We start from the raw sequence: 20,672 nt of genomic DNA on the forward strand, positions 1-20,672 counted from the left end.
CGAATTGCCCACAGCTCAGGCCGATTGAGACTTATTGGGCCATTATTATACTAGTATATACAGTGAAAAATGAGAGGCTATTTAGGAATTTATTTAGGAAGAGGCAATTAGCGAAACGTCACTAAAGACTTCAATAAGGATTCTTTGCAAGCGCTTATGAAGGATGTTTAGTCTAAATTATGAATATTCGCTGAATATTATATATTGAATTCACATAAATCTATAAATCTATAACCTATAAATTGTATAAATATTTCTGAAATTGAATAATAAACATAAGTTTTATAACGTTATAAGTTCGACCAATTTTTTTCGTGCACATACTTTATATAGTATGTAAATCCAGGCATGTACAGTACAAGAGTAGTACCCATTAGTGAATTTAACTAGTCATAAACCATTTCACAACTAGTATGCACTGAATGTTTAACCAGGCAGACAATTGCCTTTTTCCGTACAAGCATTGCCATATGACATAATACAAATATTTATCCGTTAAAAAATATACTAAACAATTCTAGCTGCATTGTGGGCGAATAAAATAATAAAGAAAATCATTCGATAAATGGTTGAAATCTTTCATGTAGTTAGATTTTAGATAGGAACAGATATATATACATATAAGCTGGAAAATTTCTGATTTAATGCATCACGTACAAAATTCGCATACATACTTACAACAAGAAACTCAAGAAGAACAGCACAATGCTTGCAGTCTTGATAACACAACACCTGGGCGGCATTGAAACGACAATTTGTTTGTGTTGTATACGATCCGCCGGTTCGATTTTATTTACGTATAATGTATGGACATACATATATTTCTAGTATTCTATAAATTCTTGACATTGCCCCACTGCATGGGCGATTGACGCTTGTCTTATTTGAAGGCCTAAAATAGCAATTAATGCAACAAAAATATCGTATATTCTTTTACTTGTAAGTGGTTAGTGCAAGTGGTTTTTCGTGTTGCGTGAAGTGAATTCTGGAAAATATTTTTTATAGATTCTGGACAACATTACGTATTTAATATTAATGTTATAAATTTAATTTAGTTAATGTATTATTTTTTTTTCGGGAAAACAATGAATTTTTAATTTTTTAGAAATTAGTGTTTTTGTTATAGTGTCGGGCGAGGTCGAGCTATGAATCATTTTTCTTAGTAAACTACAGAGTTTCTACTTAACATATGTATAAGCTTAAAAATTTTCCCCGTCTTTCGACGTGGCACCGCCCACTATCTGGTGAAATCCCATATCTCGGGACTCGACTGACCGACTTCGGCAAAATTAATGGAGCTTAACATTCTTTTTATATTCCTATGTCACTCTGTGAATATGAGCGAAATCGGACTAAAACCACGCCAACTTCCCATATAACACAATTTAAAATTCCATCTGGTTCTTTCACTTTCCAGTACACAAATAAAGAATTAATTAATATAACGGAATACAATTTTGCGGTAATAATTCTCTTAGAGTAAGCCACCTTTTAACTAATAATTGTTCAAATCCAACCAAAACTGTTCAATCCCCTAGGTACCGAATATGTGGACCCCAGTACCTATAGTTGACTTTTGACCGAAAATATCGTTTAATGTGTGATATATGATATTGAAATTCACACAGAATCCTTTCCTGGCAATAGCATTTCATTGTGTCAAAAATGGGTTGAATCGGGTCAATACTTTCCTGAGCCCCCATATACCTAATATAAAGATTTTAGAACTTCTAGGTCACTTTATGCTGAATATATCCGCCGATATTTGAGTCATTTCAATGAAAATTGCAGAACATGTTTTATTCACAACAGTGTACCTTTGCGCCTTAAATAGATACAAATACGCGAAAACTTTACCCCCTCTATAACTATTACCAAGATTTTCGGACATCCACTTGACCTTGATCCATATGATTGGTGATTGTATGTAAGGTACCTAAGTGAAACCGAGGGAACATTTTTTTGAGTATGTGACATATTAATAATATATGGGATGAGCAAAAATAGATAAAATCTGGTCGACACTACCCCCTACTCAAATATATTTAATATATAATGTTCGGTTGCACCCGAACTTAGTCCTTCCTTATGTCAAGAATGTCCAAATTGTATATTTTCAGATTATTATTAAATGAATACAAATTTATTTAGAAATTATTATTGAACCAATCATAAAATATTCAAAAGAAAATAAAATTTATTTCCCAGCGCCTGCTAGCACTACCCCGTTTGCTTGCTTGTTAACGAATGCCTCTCACTCGATTACACTGTCTGCGACACTTACTTGTTTTATTTTAATATATTGCATTATTACATTCAATCATGCATTTTTATTCATTTTCATTCATAAAATCACTTTAAATAATTTTGTCCGGTTTTTGGGACCAAATACTCCTACGTGCGACCGTAGTAAATATCTAAATGTTTAATATACATACATACATATCGTAAAAGAAGACAAAATAGTGTTCTAAAAAATAAATCCCAATCTAAACGTATATTATATTGTTTCCATTATTTTCATATTTATATAATTAAAACTAAATGTGTTTTAAAAATCAAAGTTATTTATTTTGTACTCTGTAAAACACGCTTACAATATTTCACCTTTTTTTGAAAGCAATAAAGCAAAGCACTATTGAATTGAAGCAACTCAACTTCGAACTACCACTAATTTTATCGAAGTTTCATTAATGTTGTCAACCTAAAAAGTGAAGATTTGGTAAACAATTGGACAAATTTAAACTAAAAATTATGTTCCAGATTCATAAGTTGGTTTTTTCTTTAGTACAAATATATTTCCAAAACCGTATGTGAGGACATCGTGTATTAAACGCTACTCTCCATTTTCATGCTGACAGTAGTTATCAAAAATGCAGTGGGCTGGTGCAACCTACTATTATTTGACAGACTGGTAAAGCTTTTCCAAAAAGCGAGTGCAGTTTGTGCTAAAATTTAAACTCGAAAGCGCCATTTGCCTATGTGAAAGAGGTTACGTTATCAAAATTTAACACATTCACAAACATACGATTTACGAAATGGAATAAAGAAATACAAATGAATTACCAAGAAATGTGGATTCGTAGCTGGCATTCCCTAACAACCGCAAATACATGTTTGTAATACAGAAATCAACAATACAAACGATCCGAATATATACATGCATACATACATACATATGTACATACTCTTAGTTGAATAGATGCGTTTACTTAAGTTTGTATGTCAACCCAAAGCAGTGAATCTTATGCTTATAAATATCCACATAATAAAAACCAGAAAAGGGCTAAATCCAGAAGAATCAAGTTTGATCTCAGTTTATCTTGCAATGGAAGCAAAGAAGATATATCTTTACCACAGTGAAGCATTTCCTATCAATAGTTAGCATTTCCTTTCCAATAGAAGGGGAGTACATTTCATGACGTTTTCCTATGGTGCAGTAAATTACTGTTATTCCATTATATTAGAAATTAAGGATATGTAGGCACAAAAATACTTTGACCCACATCTTTGTTCAGTTTTTTAACATTTATCAGTGATCCCATGATATATGATATAGGGGAAATATGCTGTAATAGTTACACACTAGTTAAGCTTATTTTTATACTCTTACACATTTTGCACACAACAAGTAACGATAGGTATCGAAACGGACAGGATGATGAAAGTAATTGATCGAAGCCATCCCATGACTTGAGTAAAGCTTGAGATACATTGACGAATCTTGGTACACATGGTCTTGAAGCTAAGAGGAAGTTGAATAATATATATTTATTTTTATAATAAATGTATGTATCATTAAAATACATAATAATGTGAGGTTTACTGTCAGTACAGCCCAAAGTATGTACTATAAGTGACGAGGTATAAGTCACATCAGACTTCACTACATTAATCCAAATAACAAACAAACAACAAAAGCGTTCGTTAGTTCAGCGTCAAAATAAACTGTGACTTTTATGGGCGTATAGTCCGGAATTTAAAAATCGTAAAAACAAGTAAGCGGTAAAAAAACGTCAAAAAAAACATGAAAAATTAGAAAATAAGGAGAGTCAATAAGGCAAATTATTTAAGATATTCAAAATGTATTCACAAAGTGGATTATATCTTCTATATGTTAATGGACACTAGGCTAGTTAAATTAAAATGGCTAGCCACATAAGATAAATGTATATATGTATGTAGATTGGTGTCACCAGAAGTATTCGATCCCAAAAGTAAAACAATAAAATAATACAAAATAATACACACAACTAATAATATATGTATGTATGTACTTGTATGTACAAACATACATATGTATGTATATACACAAGAGCAAGCAAAAACTGTTTAATGACAGCGGAAGGATTTTGACCTAAGTAGCTGTGCATTGGATCCAAAATGCGTTACACATTGCGCTTTTAAAATATTTGACGCCAGTCTGCTTGCGAGCTGATACCGACTAATTGAAGACAGCGACTTAGTGTACATCTAAATAAATATGACAAATAAACTGAATGTACTATGTAAAAGAACTGAGAGCAATCGGCAGGCATCAAAGAGAAATAATTGAAAGTAAAAATTGAAAATGTCTGATATTAGCTTTATAGTTGTGATGTATGTAGTTATGTATGTAAGAAGGTTGTCAGTTGTAAGACAAATACCATATAAAAGATTCGAATTGAGAGAAAAAGTATTATTTTTAAAGCAGCTTAAGAAAAAATACAATTGAAATTTTAAACCTCGATTCTAATTTGATTAGTAGACAATATTATTGTCATTGTCATTGACGAATTACCAGGGCAGCCGGTTATTTCGGCCAATTTATGTTTTATATTAAGTTAGTCATCACTGATGCAACTGTTAGCAGCAGGATTGCTCCGTATCCTCCTGACGCGTGCCGACATTGAGTCCAACCTGAACCCGGATGAATATGTTTGCTGCGTTTGCGCTAAAACGCTCCATCCAAGCTAAATTTCACTTTTGTGCAATACATGCGAAGGATGAGGCCATCTGAAGACCTCAAGGGCCGTAAGACACATAGGGACTGAACCACACATTATATGGCACCATGATTCTAATACACAATTGCAATGCAAGCCACTCAATTCGAGTGGCCAAGGGAACTATAGTCCCAAGGAGCTTAAGTAGGCTGCATGACTCCCAGTCTTATCAGTCCCACCCAACTTTCATCCCATCCCCGTAAGGGAACGACTCCGCAACTCCTGGTTCTTCGCAAAGTCTGTTCCAGTCAAGTGCAATTCATGACCTTGCTGGTATTATTTTCCGATGTGTTCTGGGATGCACACCACATGTGTATAGAGTGTGTCGTACGTTGCCTCGTGCTGCAGAATATCACCCAAACATACGTGCGATACTTCGTGGTGAAAACCGTTTGATACTAGTCAATCGTAGGGGGAACTAGCGGAACAAATAGACGATTCGTCATTCTGCACAATGAAAAATATAGCCCAACCCAGAACCGCTTTCTTTCACCGATGGGGATGTTCAGATCCTCAACAACAAGGGTAAATTGTCTAAATCCATTGGCACAGACGTATTTAGCATGATGATGCTATAGCATCCAGACTCGACGGAAGTATCTAACTAAAGTTATGACCCTGTCGCTGATCTCTCCTCAAATACCACGATGAATCCTATCGTCCGATAACTCCCCTTTCGGAAGTAGTGCAGACAATTGAGGAAAGTCACAGTTCAACCACAGCTCTTAGTAACATAAATCCCAGATACATAGTTCGTTTATTCGAAAGCAAACAGCTATCTCTTCGGCCTTTTTCCCATCTTCTCTGCAAGATCTTAATATCATAGTCGATGGCGTTAAAATTCCGACTGGAAACAACAAAATTGTTGGCGTTACACTTGACAGCCTAAGCTCTTTCACTCTTCATACAATCGCGGTTTTTGGCAGAGTAAAATAGCAGCTTTTATGGTAAAGACAAAGGAACCTTATTTGCAACTTCCAAGGCAGTCGGTCGACTGGTTGTTGTTGTAGCGGCAGAATTCTGCTGAGTTGACAGTCCTTGACCGGATAAAAAATCTCAGTTCGTTCCGACTGTCGTGGGGACGATCGGCCGACTGGTCATATAGTGCGCAGCTAATGAAACACAGACGAAAAAGCTTCAGACTGCCAAAATACAGCATTACAGGTATGTTACCTGGGCCTACCGTTAGAAAGGTTCGTTGACAATCAACGAAGTTAATACTGAGAAATTAGGCGACGAAAAAATCAAAGGCTTTTAAATGAACACATACATATGTATATGGAAAGATTTATATCTTGAAACATGGGCACAACTTTGGCATCGAACAAATACTGATAGTAACGGACTTTTACCTAGTTTCAACATAATCGCATAATGTTAATCAAAAGATTATTATTTAATTTTATGGATTCATCTTGTGCTCACACCGATGTACCTATGTATGTACATATATAGAGTATAGAGAATGAAAAGATTGAACCAATCTGTGAATAAATAATATATATTTATTTACTGCTATTAAGGGTAAAGCTGAATAAAGAATTCAAAGGATGATTTACATAAAATTTGGAATATTGGATTGGTGCAAAAGATTAAGATATGAAATAAAATTCATTTGCAAGTGTTAGATTTAATGCTTTTAAAGTTTTCTGTTAAAGCATTTTCAAGAGTTTTGACGTAACGGTTGTATGAGGCATGAACTTGGATATTATCCGATTTCGCTATTTATTTGTTGGCAATAATATGTCCCGCTTAGTGCATGTGTGTCGGGACGAATCTGGCGAAAAATATGAAGATGAAAGCTCTCGATCCGAGAAATCGGAGAGACTTTGTGAAAAAATACTACTTCTGAAAGTGATGACGTACATTCCCCAGAAAGCGGTGAAAATTGAAATATCAATATTCAAAAACATTACGCTTTAGTCAAAACCTGATAATTCTTACGCATATCGGTCAATCTGATACTGTAATACGAACATTCAGGAAAATCTTCCCGCGCAGATTGTTTATTTGCATATGTAACTACATAACACAGTAAGAACCATTAGAGCTTTTGCGAAAATCGTCGAAATATACTGATGTCGGTGAAATACAAAAATTATCGGTTGTACATTAATATTGCCATATATGTACATACATATGTACATACAAGTATGTGACTACGTGCAATGGGGTACTATTGGTCTAAACAAAAACCAATGGCGAACAAAGCCATTAAATTAGCTATTGCTCCCGATCAGTTTTTTGTAGCTAATTATTTTAAAATGTATTTTGCATATCCAGAAAAGCCTGTTAACCCAGCCAAACACATTACGCAGATCGCGTTGACAGTCCTTTTCAAAGTATCGACGAATCATTGACGAAATTCTAAGCACATTCTTCTTTACAACATTATTTGCCGTTTAAACTCAGAAGGTAGTATAACAAGTAAGTGCTAAGTTCGGGTGCAACCGAACATTTTATACTCTTGCAACTTGTAGGAATCAAGGCAAAGGCAAAACTTCAACCAGAGGATCGAAATCTAAGCAATTTTATATCATATACACATAACTCATACACTGACCGACATATTCGGCATACGGTTTGTTGGAAAAACGATCATTATACTCGTATGTAGTATATGGAAGTTGGAGTGGTATCGACCAGATTTTATCTAGTTTTCCCAATACGACATACGAGTACTATTAACATTCGCATACTAAAAAACCAATCACATAGACTAAAGTCAGCTGGACGTTCGAAAATTATTAGGTTATTTTTTTAACCTAAGGGCTTGAACAGTTTCTGTTGGAATTGATTTTTGTTCATAAGATGGCATGCACTAAAGGCATGCATAGCAAAGTTTTATACCGTTATATTAACTGCTTCTTGATTTGTGCACTGGAAAGTGAAATAATCAAGTGCGATTTAAAATTGTTTTATATGGAAAGTAGGCGTGGTCGTTGTCCGATTGCGTCCATTTTCGCACTGTGACATGGGGAAGTGAGAAAAATGTTGCGTATTCGGTGCAAATCGGTTGGTCGGGTCCTGAGATATGGGTTTTAACCAAAAAGTGGGTGGTACCTTGCTCATCGTCTAATTTTCACATTGGCTGACATAAGGCTCTCTCATACATTTATATTGATTTATTTCGCATTTAGTAGTTTTAGGCAGTACCGTTATAAGAGCGAGCGGAGTTGTCTTCCGCATTTAATCCATTTTCACACTGTCGGTAGGAGTTCTTGTAATATTTGAGGTGGGTGAATTTGGTCACGGCAACGCCCACTTTTGAAAAATTTTTTACCAATAGCAGCCCGTGCTACTGCGATCCCCCGTGCCAAATTAAAGTTTTATATCTTAATTTAGTGCTACTTATGGTTTTCGTTTCATGGCGTTTTGTGGGCGTGGCAGTGGTCCGATTACGCCCATCTACGGATTCGTAATTTTTTTTGTACTAAGAAACTCGCAGACAGTCACCACAATAACGGAATGACCACCATCAATATAGCAATATTCCTACACCTTGCCCGAAAATGATAAAATTTTATGAAGAGAATATGGGAGAGTCGATAGAGCAGATCAAATGGCCGGTTTTTATGATCTTAACCGTAAATAAAATAAATTAAGGGGAAAAATGTTCTATCATCTCCTTGTGATATTTGCCGTAAATACGTAAATTTCATATTCAGAACTACATATGTACAGCAATTGTCTCTAATTGTTTTTATTGCAATTTTAGCAGAAGGGCTCATTGCCGACATTCAGAAAACTGCAAATCCAGTTTGCAAAAGTTATTGTGTTCTCATGCGTCGTTAAGAGCCCACAATATTATATCATACCTAAACAACTAGAAGTATCATTACAAAATATTATTTTATTTATTGGAAATTAATGCTTTTTTTAATAGGGGTATATCTTCGGCTCGTATTGTAAATTTGTATTTGTACACATTGAATACTTGATGTTTCATACTAAATTTTTCCAACACGTCCTTTTGTTTCGATATGCAGTTTTCTGCAACAACAGATCTTTCATCTTCACTCGTATTTGACAGTGGCCATGTATAAATGCTGCAGTATCATTGGTTATTGATCTCGTCATATGAATAGAAAGTACTCGTTTATTTGAGTAATTTTTTATGAGCGATTTGAGTATGATTGCAATGAGTATCTTCGTTGGTAATTTTCTACATATGACTCAATCATTTTTCGCTGTGATGGAGAGGAATATATACATACGTAATACATATACAACATATATTCGTGCCGACTAAAATATTTGAGTCGTGCGATCAGTGTGGTCGATTTTGCGCGTAATGTGAGTCATCACACCTATCATAGGGTGTGCACATCGGTAGCATTATCGTTCGTGCTTTCAAAGCACACAAGGCATTTGAACTTGTTTTGCATGCAAATTAAATACATGATATTTCTTTTTGCTTTTTCGAATTTTGTTATGGTTTTTTTATATTTGACTTAACTTTTTTCAATATTGTTTAATTATGAGTTTCCAGACACTATAGTTACGCCCTCAAACGTGAAATTGTTTCAATTAATGCATATTAAATTTTACCAATTTTAGACAGATAAGAACTGGAATTTAAAGTAAGTAAAATAAATCTAGAGTAGATACATTGTGAGAATAATTGCAAAACCAAAAGCATCCCAATTTATTTGTAATCAATCAAATGGACAAGTACATTGATTCAGTATAGTTAGAAATATAAAGTTCTTATTGATTTGGTGGAGCTTAGTTAATGTTCTCGACGATTTCAAAGGAGCTATGTACCATATCTTGAATTGATGAAACCATCATGGAATCATACAAAACGAATTTTAATAAAAAGGAATGTACGTACATACATATCTACAAATTTCTGAGAGTTTCTTATTTTAACATTCAACAGCTATCGACCATCTGTGTCAGTATGTACATAAATATAATAATATATGTATGTACATATGTATGTATGTATGTATATATGTACATATATGTATGTATAATTATAAAATCTGCGCAAATTGCATAACTCCGACAGCATTAAAAGCTGTCAGCAAAACAGAGACTATCTTCTTGAATCTTGAAGATAATTCTCCTTCAAGTTTAGTCGATTCTGTTGACTTTTATTTTTGTATGTATGTATCTGTATCCATTTACACTTTTTCATACTTCTGATACTAAATATGAAGACATACAGGTCAATCCATAGGATATATTAATGAAATTCAGACGCAATCTGTTTCTGGTGATGACGTGTCTTGGTGCCAAAACTCATGTCGGATCCTCCCCTTAACCCCCATGTGCCTAAGATAAGGATTTTAGAGCTTCCAGTTGGCTTTATAATTAATAGTCAATGTGTAAAATATCTTAGGAGAATTAAATAAGTATTCTTGAATATACAAATCGCTCCTCGAATTACCACAGGCCGCATATCCTGTATGAAATGATTTTCACAGATTCTAAGATCTGCAAGATTATGATTTATCTTAATCAAATTGATTGGAATCATGTTCCCGAGGTTAATTGTTTTAATACCAAAGTTAAACAAATTGAGTCTAGGCCCGATTTAGATGTATCAATCCCATCACTAAGTATCTGGTAATGACACTAAGAGAGTAAAATGAGTTTTTGAACTAAATTCTTTAGGAAAAAGCACATAAAAGTGCATACATACATATGTATGTACATAAGTATGTACATATGTATATACTAACTTTTAATAACATATTTTTGTACCTACATATGTATATGTATGTATTTTTATGAATTCGCTTTTTCTGTTTTACCCTAATTCGCACGAATATAATTCAGCGGGTAAATGTCTGCAAATTCATCTGTATGTGTGTATTTATTGACATCTCTATGTTTTTATTAATATTTCTGTTTTGTTCCCATTCTAAATAATTTATTCACTTTTAATACGTATTTTTATTGTTGCTTTTGTTGCCTTTGACGTTACCACCGCAGTGATTATAGCGCGTGCTCGCTGCATTAGTCATCCATACTACATACTATAAGCAACCATCAGCCAAGTGGACGCGTTCGCGTTAGCACCGCAGTAATGTACAGAGGGCTTTTACCGTCTATCGTATAGCGAACGCTCACTGTCTGGGAAATTCTTACAGGAGAGCGGAAGCTGAAACGTCCAGTAGCTGCAACGACACACACAAAGCGAGCTGCAGCGGAGTCGCCAACAGTACCGATTGTCATGGCACTTTACACGAGCGAACGCGCGAGCAAACGGGTGACTAAGCCACGATCAGCAGCCAGTCAGTATTTCAAGAAGGCAACCAAATAGCTGACCCTAGCATTTGCCAGGCAACGCAAACGTCACCACCATTGCCGACTCTATGTATTAGTAAGCAGCAGTAGGGTAACTGATCGTGCAAAAAAATTTGTGAGCAGCATTTCCATTTGAACGTTTTACCTATACGTACGTGTCGTACATGTAACCATAGAGTGCGCGCGCGGTTATAGTAATTGAAATACATACGTGTACGCATAAACAACATATTTCACAACCAAAATAAAGTAAGATCTGTGGTATGGTATATGGTACATATGGACATACAATCGTATTTTCAATAATAATTAACGAGCAAAGGACATCGTAAAGTGCTAATTCGAATGCATAACATAGTGATAGTGCGAAAGTGAATCTTAACAGTGAATGTACATATGTACATATAACATGTCCTCACAAAAATTAATCAGAAAAATATTTCAATAAGGAAATATAGAGTTATTTGGATAAGTCTTTTATCAGTGTCAAAACTCTTTATAATTTTAAAATTTTCCCTTTTCAGTTTTTGAAAATGTAGCACACATACACACATATGTATAAATGTTGCAACATTTGTACACATTTACATTTTACATACATTTTTACAATTTTTATCTGTAGAAACGCCTATATACATATGTATGTATAAGTATTTACCTTAGCACAATTTTTTATTTGATAATGACAATGTGGCGGGACAAATGACAATTTTTGCATGCAGCCTTCTAACGAAAACAACAAGCGATCCTCGTAGACTTCCTCGTCGTTCGGCAGCGCCACCGCCCGCAGGGTTTTGGTGCTATGTGTAGTTGATTTTACAGTACAGAGCATTAAAATTTAGTTAAAACTGACGCGTTCAGTTAACATTAGGTGCAGCAATATTGGCGCCCTTATCTACCGTGTCGTTTAGAAATGTCGCCCTAACTAACTGTCAACAACGCTGTTGCTGCACTTATGGCTTATGGAATTTTAATTTCCTCACCAAATTTTATTTCAATTTGATCTGTGCTTCAGTAAGGAATCTTGGATTCCGCTTATCTTTAAAAATTGGAGAAGGAGATCATTTCGTAGAAGAATTATCATAATTCATTTAAGGTCCGTATAAGAAGCAATGGATCGCGATTGCATGTCAGGGCACACAATCAATGCACGCACGCGCCTTGTTTACATAAAAGTACTTTTAATCGGACCACTTGAGGCTCTTTTTTGTATAAAAGGCAATTTAGGTTGTGTTCTTTTATAACATTGGGCAATACATATTAACTAAAGTTGCATATTAAATTTAGTATAAGTAGTTCATACATATTCATATGTAAATCACTATTTACATTTGGTGGTGATCGAACTTAAGTGGTTCATGCATAAAAACAGCTCCGTTAAGCAAAACATTGCAAAATGAGAATTGATAAATATACATAAATAAATATAGAAGTGAGAACGAGAAGGAGAATACACACAATTAATTATGACAAATACCTATGTTTATGTGGTGGACTCAAACAACCAAATAAGCAAAATTTCAAAGCAAAATTGAATATACATACATACATAGTGGTAACAAAAAATGGTATTGTATCAAAAGGCGAATGAGTTTTGTGTGGGTGAAGCATTGAAGGCTTGTGTACAGCTGCGGCACTTTAGTTGCATGTAATGGAAAAAGGAGTGCCGCGCGCCGTAAGTGTACGAAATCGAACAAACAATATACATAAGTATACTACATACATATGCATATGTACAAGTCACATAATCGCTAAAAAAAATTAAACAAGAAGTAATAGGAATAAAATTCAAGAGAGCATTCGTGTTACAAATTATTCAGTTAAAATGCATAACAACAATAGCGCATACAAAAACCAATGTGACAGTTGGCCGAACAATAACGACACGGTAACAGTGGCGCTGTTGCAGCAACATCAACAACAGCAGCACGTGCAATCACAGCAGCTATTGCAAGGGCAGCAAATACAGGAACAGCACCATCAAGCTCGCATTAGCAACTGGATCAGTGATACGAACCGCTCTCACTATTCACTATTGCATAATAATAGCAGTGCTCAACTCAATTGTGCTCAACAACGACAACAGCAGCAACCGCTGCAACTGCCAACAACATACCTGAACGAGCACACATATGGAAATTATGCGCAACCTGTGGCAACCACTAATTCTCCTCATCATCAGCAACAACAGCCACCGCCACAAATAACGGATACAGCAGTTTCTGCCAACAATTGTTACTACAGATCACGGATGCAGCAACATCAGGAGCTCAATGGCCAGTCACTGCCATACCTGGAACAATCAGAGTGTCAACAGAGTTTAGCGCAGAAGCAGCTGACAACACCGCTGCATGCTCCATTCTCAGCTGCTACTAAAGAATCGCTGTCACCACAACCACGTTCACAGTCTCCTGGATTAACACCGTCGAATACGACCACGCGTACATTTCAGCAACGCCTGGCGGTGGCCGCTGCTGCAGTGGCGGCGGCACGCAACGTAAATCAGCAGCATCAACGGGTAAGTACATATTTGAAACGTTGTATAATTAGCTACTCCTTATCGGTATTTTGATTTGTCAATTGTTGACGGTGGGTGTGGCTTTAGATTTTGATTGCGTTTTTGATTTACTCTTATTAGTCAAAAGAATATAATCGCACCAACCTATATGTACATATGTACATATATAAACATAATACATACATATTAGGATGTGTCATTCTGAGTCAACTTTTTTTTTTTCAACTGAAAAACAGGCTGAAAACTTTCGAAAATGTGAAAAAGAAAGTCACTCAAAGGATGAGCTCTTAATATCGTTCTTCAGTAGTCGAAGTATCGATTCTTGACATTCGAAAAATCGATTATTTTACGAGAAAACTCGATTCTCGAGTAGAATCGGAATCGAGTTTACCGTCCCTACTGGCAGCCATCGCGTGTACATATAATAACCTCCGCACAATAACCACCACAAAAAAAATGATTTTTTTCCATGTTATTTATATGGAAAACAGAAAATTTGAAACAGGCACCTCTAAATATTAATATTAAGAGCTCATCTTTTGAGTGACTTTCTTTTTCACATTTTCGAAAGTTTTCAGCCTGTTTCTTTTTCACATTTTTGATAGTTTTTAGCCTGTTTTTCAGTTGAAAAAAAAGGTTGCCTCAGAATGACACACCCTAATACATATGTATGTTCTAATTTGTGGCTTCCGCTTATCTTATAGGCGGTGATTCAAATTTGAAGCAATCTTACTACAGCGTCATTAGTTCAATTTTGGAGAATTTGGCATTGACCAATATTCACCATTAATATAGCTAGTCCAAAATGACGGCCGCCCTTGCGTTATTCTACCCTGAACAGGGTGTTATTTTTTAATGAACATTAATATATTAGTACTCGGGGAAGGTTTAGGCCAACGTCAATCCTTCTTGTTTAATTTTATAATTTTTTCTCTCTTATTACGATTTTTTAAGTGAAGCGGAAGGTTGAACATTATTATAATTGGTACATTGGGGATAGAGTAAAACATGCATTAATTTTATTGAAGTTTGAATTATCTTTTAAAGTAAAATTTTCGGTTGATATTTGCATATGGGGTTATTTTGAAAATAGGGGAGATTGCAGTGCAATTTCTAGAGATGAAGTGTTGTGAACCAAATTTGGTTATATTAAATATTTTGCCGCCATAGTAAATATCAATTTGGTTCATACAGCTTCGCATTCACGTGGATCTATGAAATACATACATATGTTTTGTCTATCTCCTAAACCCTTTTTGACTACTGATTCATAATATAGAGAGTCCTCTGATACATATTATGATTTCACTGACATACATATATATATAAATACTAACATACATTTATCCATTCAACTATTGAACACAGATTCAATTTGGCAATTAGAAAGTTAACTGAGCACAACTGTTTTTAAACAGTTTCATTATTTTTCATTTAAAATGATTTATCTAAAAATAACACAAAGTAACATCATTATGTTATTTACTAAATAGCCGTTCTCCCTTCAGAAATAAAACTACTTATAATTTTTCCTCTTTTTAATATATCAAAATAAAAGCTGTTTTTATTATTACACTTTATATCGAGTTTTGTTCCATTATTCATGTAAAATTTGCTATGTTTGTACACTCATTGAAGCTTATATATGTATATGTACGTATGTACATATATATTGATATGGTGACCAAAGAAGGTACCTTTGGCACAGCGGTCGGTAAATTCAGCCTCTATGATGAAACATCCCCAAGTGGGTTGAGGCTGATCTGATCGACTTCACCGGGCCCGAAATACAGTTATCTGTAGTACTAGATTCCAGCATAGAAAAATTCATTGATTTACCTGGTCCTAACATCGACTCGGACCACTATTTTCTTGCAGGCAAGATATGTATGTACCCGCCTCTGTATAGCAAAAACGCACGTCAACATACACAAGGAAGGTTCGACGACGGCTAACAGAAGGTTTCAAGGCAGATGGATAATCTTGTAGAATCCCCAGAGGTGATATAGTAACTGATGGCCAGAGCTCACTGAAATTATGGAGAGAAAAATTCTCCAATCTGCTGAATGACAGTAAAAGCTCAACACCAGGAGATGGTGAGCCCGATTCCCCAATCGATGACGATGGACCGAACGTTCCATTGCCCGACCATGAAGAAGTTCGAATAGCAATTACCCGTCTAAAGAACAAAAAAGCGGCGCGGGCCAATAGATTGCCGGTCGAGCTATTCAAATGCGGCGGCGAAGAGCTTATAAAGAGCATGCATAACTTTCTTAATAGAATATGGTCGGACGAAAGCAGGCCCGATGATTGGAATTTAAAATTTCTGCCCAATTCACATAAAGGGAGACCCCACAATCTGCGCTAACCACCGTGGGATAAATCTCCTCAACATAGCATATAAGGTTCTATTGAGCGGACTGTGTGAAAGATTAAAGTCCATCGTCAACAAACTGATTGGACCTTATCAGTGTAGCTATAGGTCTGGCAAATCAACAACTGACCAGATATTGACCATGCGCCAAACCTTGTAAAAGCCCCATGAAAAGAGGATCGACGCACACCATCTCTTTGTCGATTTTAAAGCTGCTTTGATTCGGGAAAAATCTCTCCGAGTCGTTCGATACTAAACGAAGTTTCAGACAAGACTCCCCATCGTGCGACTTCTTCAATTCTGGAGAATATATGTAATTCGTGCTGCAAAACTAAATAGAGAAGGTACCATCTTCTAGAAGAATGCATTGATAGCAATGGCAAAGACCAAACTCTACAAGTCACTCATCCCCACCCTGCTATATGGTACAGAGGCATGGACAATGACAACATGTGATGAGTCGGCACTAAGGGTTTTCGAGAGAAAAGTTCTTCGGAAGAAATGTGGTCCTTTGCGCTTTGGCAACGGCGAACACCGCAGTCAGTGGAACGATGAGCTGTATGAGATATACGACGACGTTGACATTCAACGAATTAAGAGACAGCGGCTACGCTGGCTAGCTTATGTCGTTCGAATGGATGAAAACACTCCAGCGATGAGTGTTCGACGCAGTACTTGCCGGGGAAGCAGAAGAAGGGGAAGACCCTCACTCCGTTGGAAAATCCAGGAAAGAAAGAACAATTGGGCCACTGTTGTAAACCCGGCTATAACCACGTAAGCGGTAACTACGCCAATACCTAAAGTAGAAAAAGATATTGATACATGCACTAACTAATTTCAAAATGTGGAGCTCCCTTTATTTTAATTAAGATTTAGTTTCAATAAAATAAAATATACTACCTGGTTATAATAAAATTCATCATAAATCTTATACTGTTGTTCAATTGGCGTTCAAACAATTTTTTTTAAATGGGTTAAAGGTATAGTTAGCCACTCAAAATTGTTATTGTGAAATGTGAAGATTGCTCCGAAGAGGTTTATATAGTTGCAGAGAGGTGATGAGATGATAAACGGAAACGAAGTTGTTGATTTGCCATAAATATTCAAATATTAGCGGATTATTTGTTTTACAAAAACCTTCTTTACAATGCTGAACGGATGAATCACCTCGTGAACCGCTAATTTCAATCTGAAAATTTTATAAATTTTTAAATACTTCACTAGCCGAATACCCGGAATTAGCTGTCTATAAATTTGCTGAATGACACTTCGGAGTATTGTTCACAAGTGCAAAAAAGCGTTTTGTCAAAAGTGAACGCAAAAAAAAAGTGATCAGCGATGAAATTCAAACGTAATAGTGTGATTGCTTTATATTTAGCTGGAAAATCACAGCCAGCAATTCTTCGTGAGCTCAAACACCTTAATGTGAATAAAGTTTTTGTTTATCGCACCATCACTCGTTACAATGATATTGGTAGCATCGCAAAACGCCAAGGAGGTGGTTATCAAAAGACTGCAACGTCACGTGAGATGGTTCGGAAAGTGGAGTAGCGACTTGAGCGAAATCCACGACGAAGTGCCAATCAAATGGCTAAAGAACTGAAAATATCCAACCGCAGCATCCGTCGCGTATTGAAAAATGAGCTTAAGATCAAGCCTTACAAGTTCCAAAAGGCCCATGATCTCACACCGAAGCAGCAACAAGTAAGACTTGAGAGAGCGAAGCAGCTGCTTCGCTTGCCCGAAAGCGGTCAAATTCCAAACATTGTGTTTTCTGACGAAAAAATTTTTCCAATTGAGCAATTCGTAAACTCTCAAAACGATAGGGTTTACTTGACCGACCGTTCATACTAGAATCTAAGTCATCGGTTGGCCACCAGGAGGCAGCACCCGCCACAAATAATGGTTTAGGCCGTTGTCACCGCAGATGGGCGCTCTCCAATTGTTTTCATCGAGGCTGGCGTCAAAGTAAATACGACATATTATCGGGAAAGTGTTGATGGACGTTTCAACAAGACTCAGCACCGTCTTACAAAGTGCGAGTGAACCAAGAATGGCTGAAAAACAACGTTCCGAACTTCATTACGACCACACAATGGCTCTCGAATTCACCAGATGCGAATCCAATGGATTATTCTCTCTGGGCCATTTTGGAGAGCAAGGTCCGAAGTAAAAAATACACCAGTCTCGAGATGCTGAAGAAAGCCATTGTCCGTGAGTGGGCCAAAATACCGGCAAGTCACATTCGGGCAGCTTGCGATTCGTTTTTTGACCTTCTCAAGCCCATAGTTAGGACAAAAGGTGGTCATATCGAGCAAAAGTGAATTGGTCCTGAATTTATGATTATTTTTACACATTTTGTACTTTAAAATAAATAAAAATAATTTTCCAAACCGAATTTATGGCTTTTTTTACATATGTATGTACAGTGTGGCTTCAGGTCAACAACCGACCAGATATTCATATCGCGGAGAATCACACACACCACCTCTTTGTCGATTTCAAAGTGAAATTTGGTATCCCCGCAAAACTAATACGGCTGTGTAAGTTGACGCTGGTCCTGAATTTATGATTATTTTTACACATTTTGTACTTTAAAATAAATAAAAATAATTTTCCAAACCGAATTTATGGCTTTTTTACTTGGGAGATATGTACATTAAACATTTTATATATATGTATATGTATGTACATATGCACCTTAAACCTCTTATGAAGCGCGGCACTGCCAACTTTTTAAACGTTTTTAAGTTACAGGTGCCCCTTCAAGTGGCACTAAATTCCACTAAAATTTTGTATCTTGTTTTATGGGCATGGCAATGAGAAGATTACAATACTAGCCCTCTTTGGTCGTCAAGAAATATACATACTTATGTACCAAGTTTCGTCAAGATATCTCAATTTTTACTCAAGTTATCACTTGCACGGTTGAATCTATGCACAGACAATGAGGGTGAACTTAACTCATCTCGTCACCTTGATCATTTATACATACTATGTGTCTATATAGGTATGTAATTCCATAATTCTATATCTATGTATCTCGGTCAGTTTTACGTGATAGAAACAACCGTTAGGTTAACAAAACTATTATGCGCTGTAGCAACATGTTGCAAAACTATGAACTTTTTATACCATGCACAGGGTATATTAAGTTTGCCATGACGTTTGTAACACCCAAATGGAAAGGTCGGAGACCCTGTAAATTGCATCAATATCTTATTTTAGCTGTTTTTATACTTCAAAATGAGAAAAAGGATATAAAAATGGAAAAATCCAACTCAATAGAAGCAAACAAAAATTGTACATACAAATAATTACTAAAAGATACCGATCATCAATTTAAGATTCATTTTATTGTCATGTTCCGTAGAATCTTTTATTAACAATCAATTCATGCTTTCGGTATTCTTGCGTTTGTAATGTCTCTTAAATTACATTATATCATGTTAGAAACGTTCTCCTTGTTCTTCCGAATAAGCTCCCTTAAATAAATAAATAAGAATATACATAGCATGTGTATCCAGGGGCGTCGCGAGGATCCAGATCATGGGGGGGTGAGTCCCTTTGAAATGCCGACTCATTTCAAGAATTTGCCGATTTAATGTATATGTTTATAAATATATATAAAATAAGGATATCTAGATTAAGATTTTCTTAAGAAATTGAATTGCAAAAAATATAAATTTCTGATTTCATTTTCCAACAACATCGCGCAGATCGATTTCGTCTAATTTGTCCTTTGAAGAAGAAAGCAGCATCAAAGAATTCAAACGTTCATGCCCCATTGTTGTACGCAAATCGTTGAAAACAAATTTCAATTTACTAAAAGAACGTTCACATGAAGCTTAAATTAACGGCTGATGCAATAATGAGGAACTTAGACTTCTAATGAAATTCCCTAAACTGTATACACATACACTCACACAAGCATACCAATCTCAACACACCATTAGGGTGCGCCGACATATGTGTATATATATTCATTATTTCGTAAATGTCATTCCAAATAATCGATATTTTAGAAGTCGGTATTATAAAAATTTAATAACCGTATTCCATAATATTATTCAACACAGCAATTGCGATTCGAGTCATACTCATACCTGATTTCTCGCAATTGCATAATATATTCACCAAACTAAAGCAAATCGCATTATATTCATAATTAATTCAATATTATCTAGATATAGGAATATTTTATCGACTTCAGATTATTACACTAGAAACTCGTTTATTAGAACATTTGTTTATTCGAACACTCGTTCATTTGAACGCCGATTCACTCGCTGATTTGAATTTTTAACATTGCTGTATACCTATATATGATACGATATGATCAACTAATCATAATCTCCTTCGTCAATTTAAACAGAACGAGTTTCTTGTGAATATAAATATTGCACATATAAAAGTAAATTAGGAGATAACCGACTTTTGAAAGAATGACGATCGATAGTAAATTCATTCTTCGAACTTAAAAAAAATATATTCAACCACTGTTAGTCGAACATTGTAGTGTTTTAATAATCCT

General features: G+C 35.5%; 1 protein-coding gene across 1 annotated transcript in view; it reads left to right on the top strand.

Moving 5' to 3' along the window:
- Positions 1–12,610: 12,610 nt before the first annotated feature.
- LOC126751396 (transcription factor kayak) overlaps positions 12,611–20,672 on the top strand; it is a 47,804-nt gene continuing 39,742 nt past the window's right edge. The window contains exon 1 of the mRNA XM_050461635.1: positions 12,611–13,764. Within this exon, the coding sequence (XP_050317592.1) occupies positions 13,072–13,764 (693 nt within the window). The 5' untranslated portion in view covers positions 12,611–13,071. The remainder of the gene's footprint in view (positions 13,765–20,672) is intronic.

Source organism: Bactrocera neohumeralis, chromosome 2 (genome assembly GCF_024586455.1).
Source record: "Bactrocera neohumeralis isolate Rockhampton chromosome 2, APGP_CSIRO_Bneo_wtdbg2-racon-allhic-juicebox.fasta_v2, whole genome shotgun sequence".
In the NCBI taxonomy this organism is placed as follows: Eukaryota; Metazoa; Arthropoda; class Insecta; order Diptera; family Tephritidae; genus Bactrocera; species Bactrocera neohumeralis.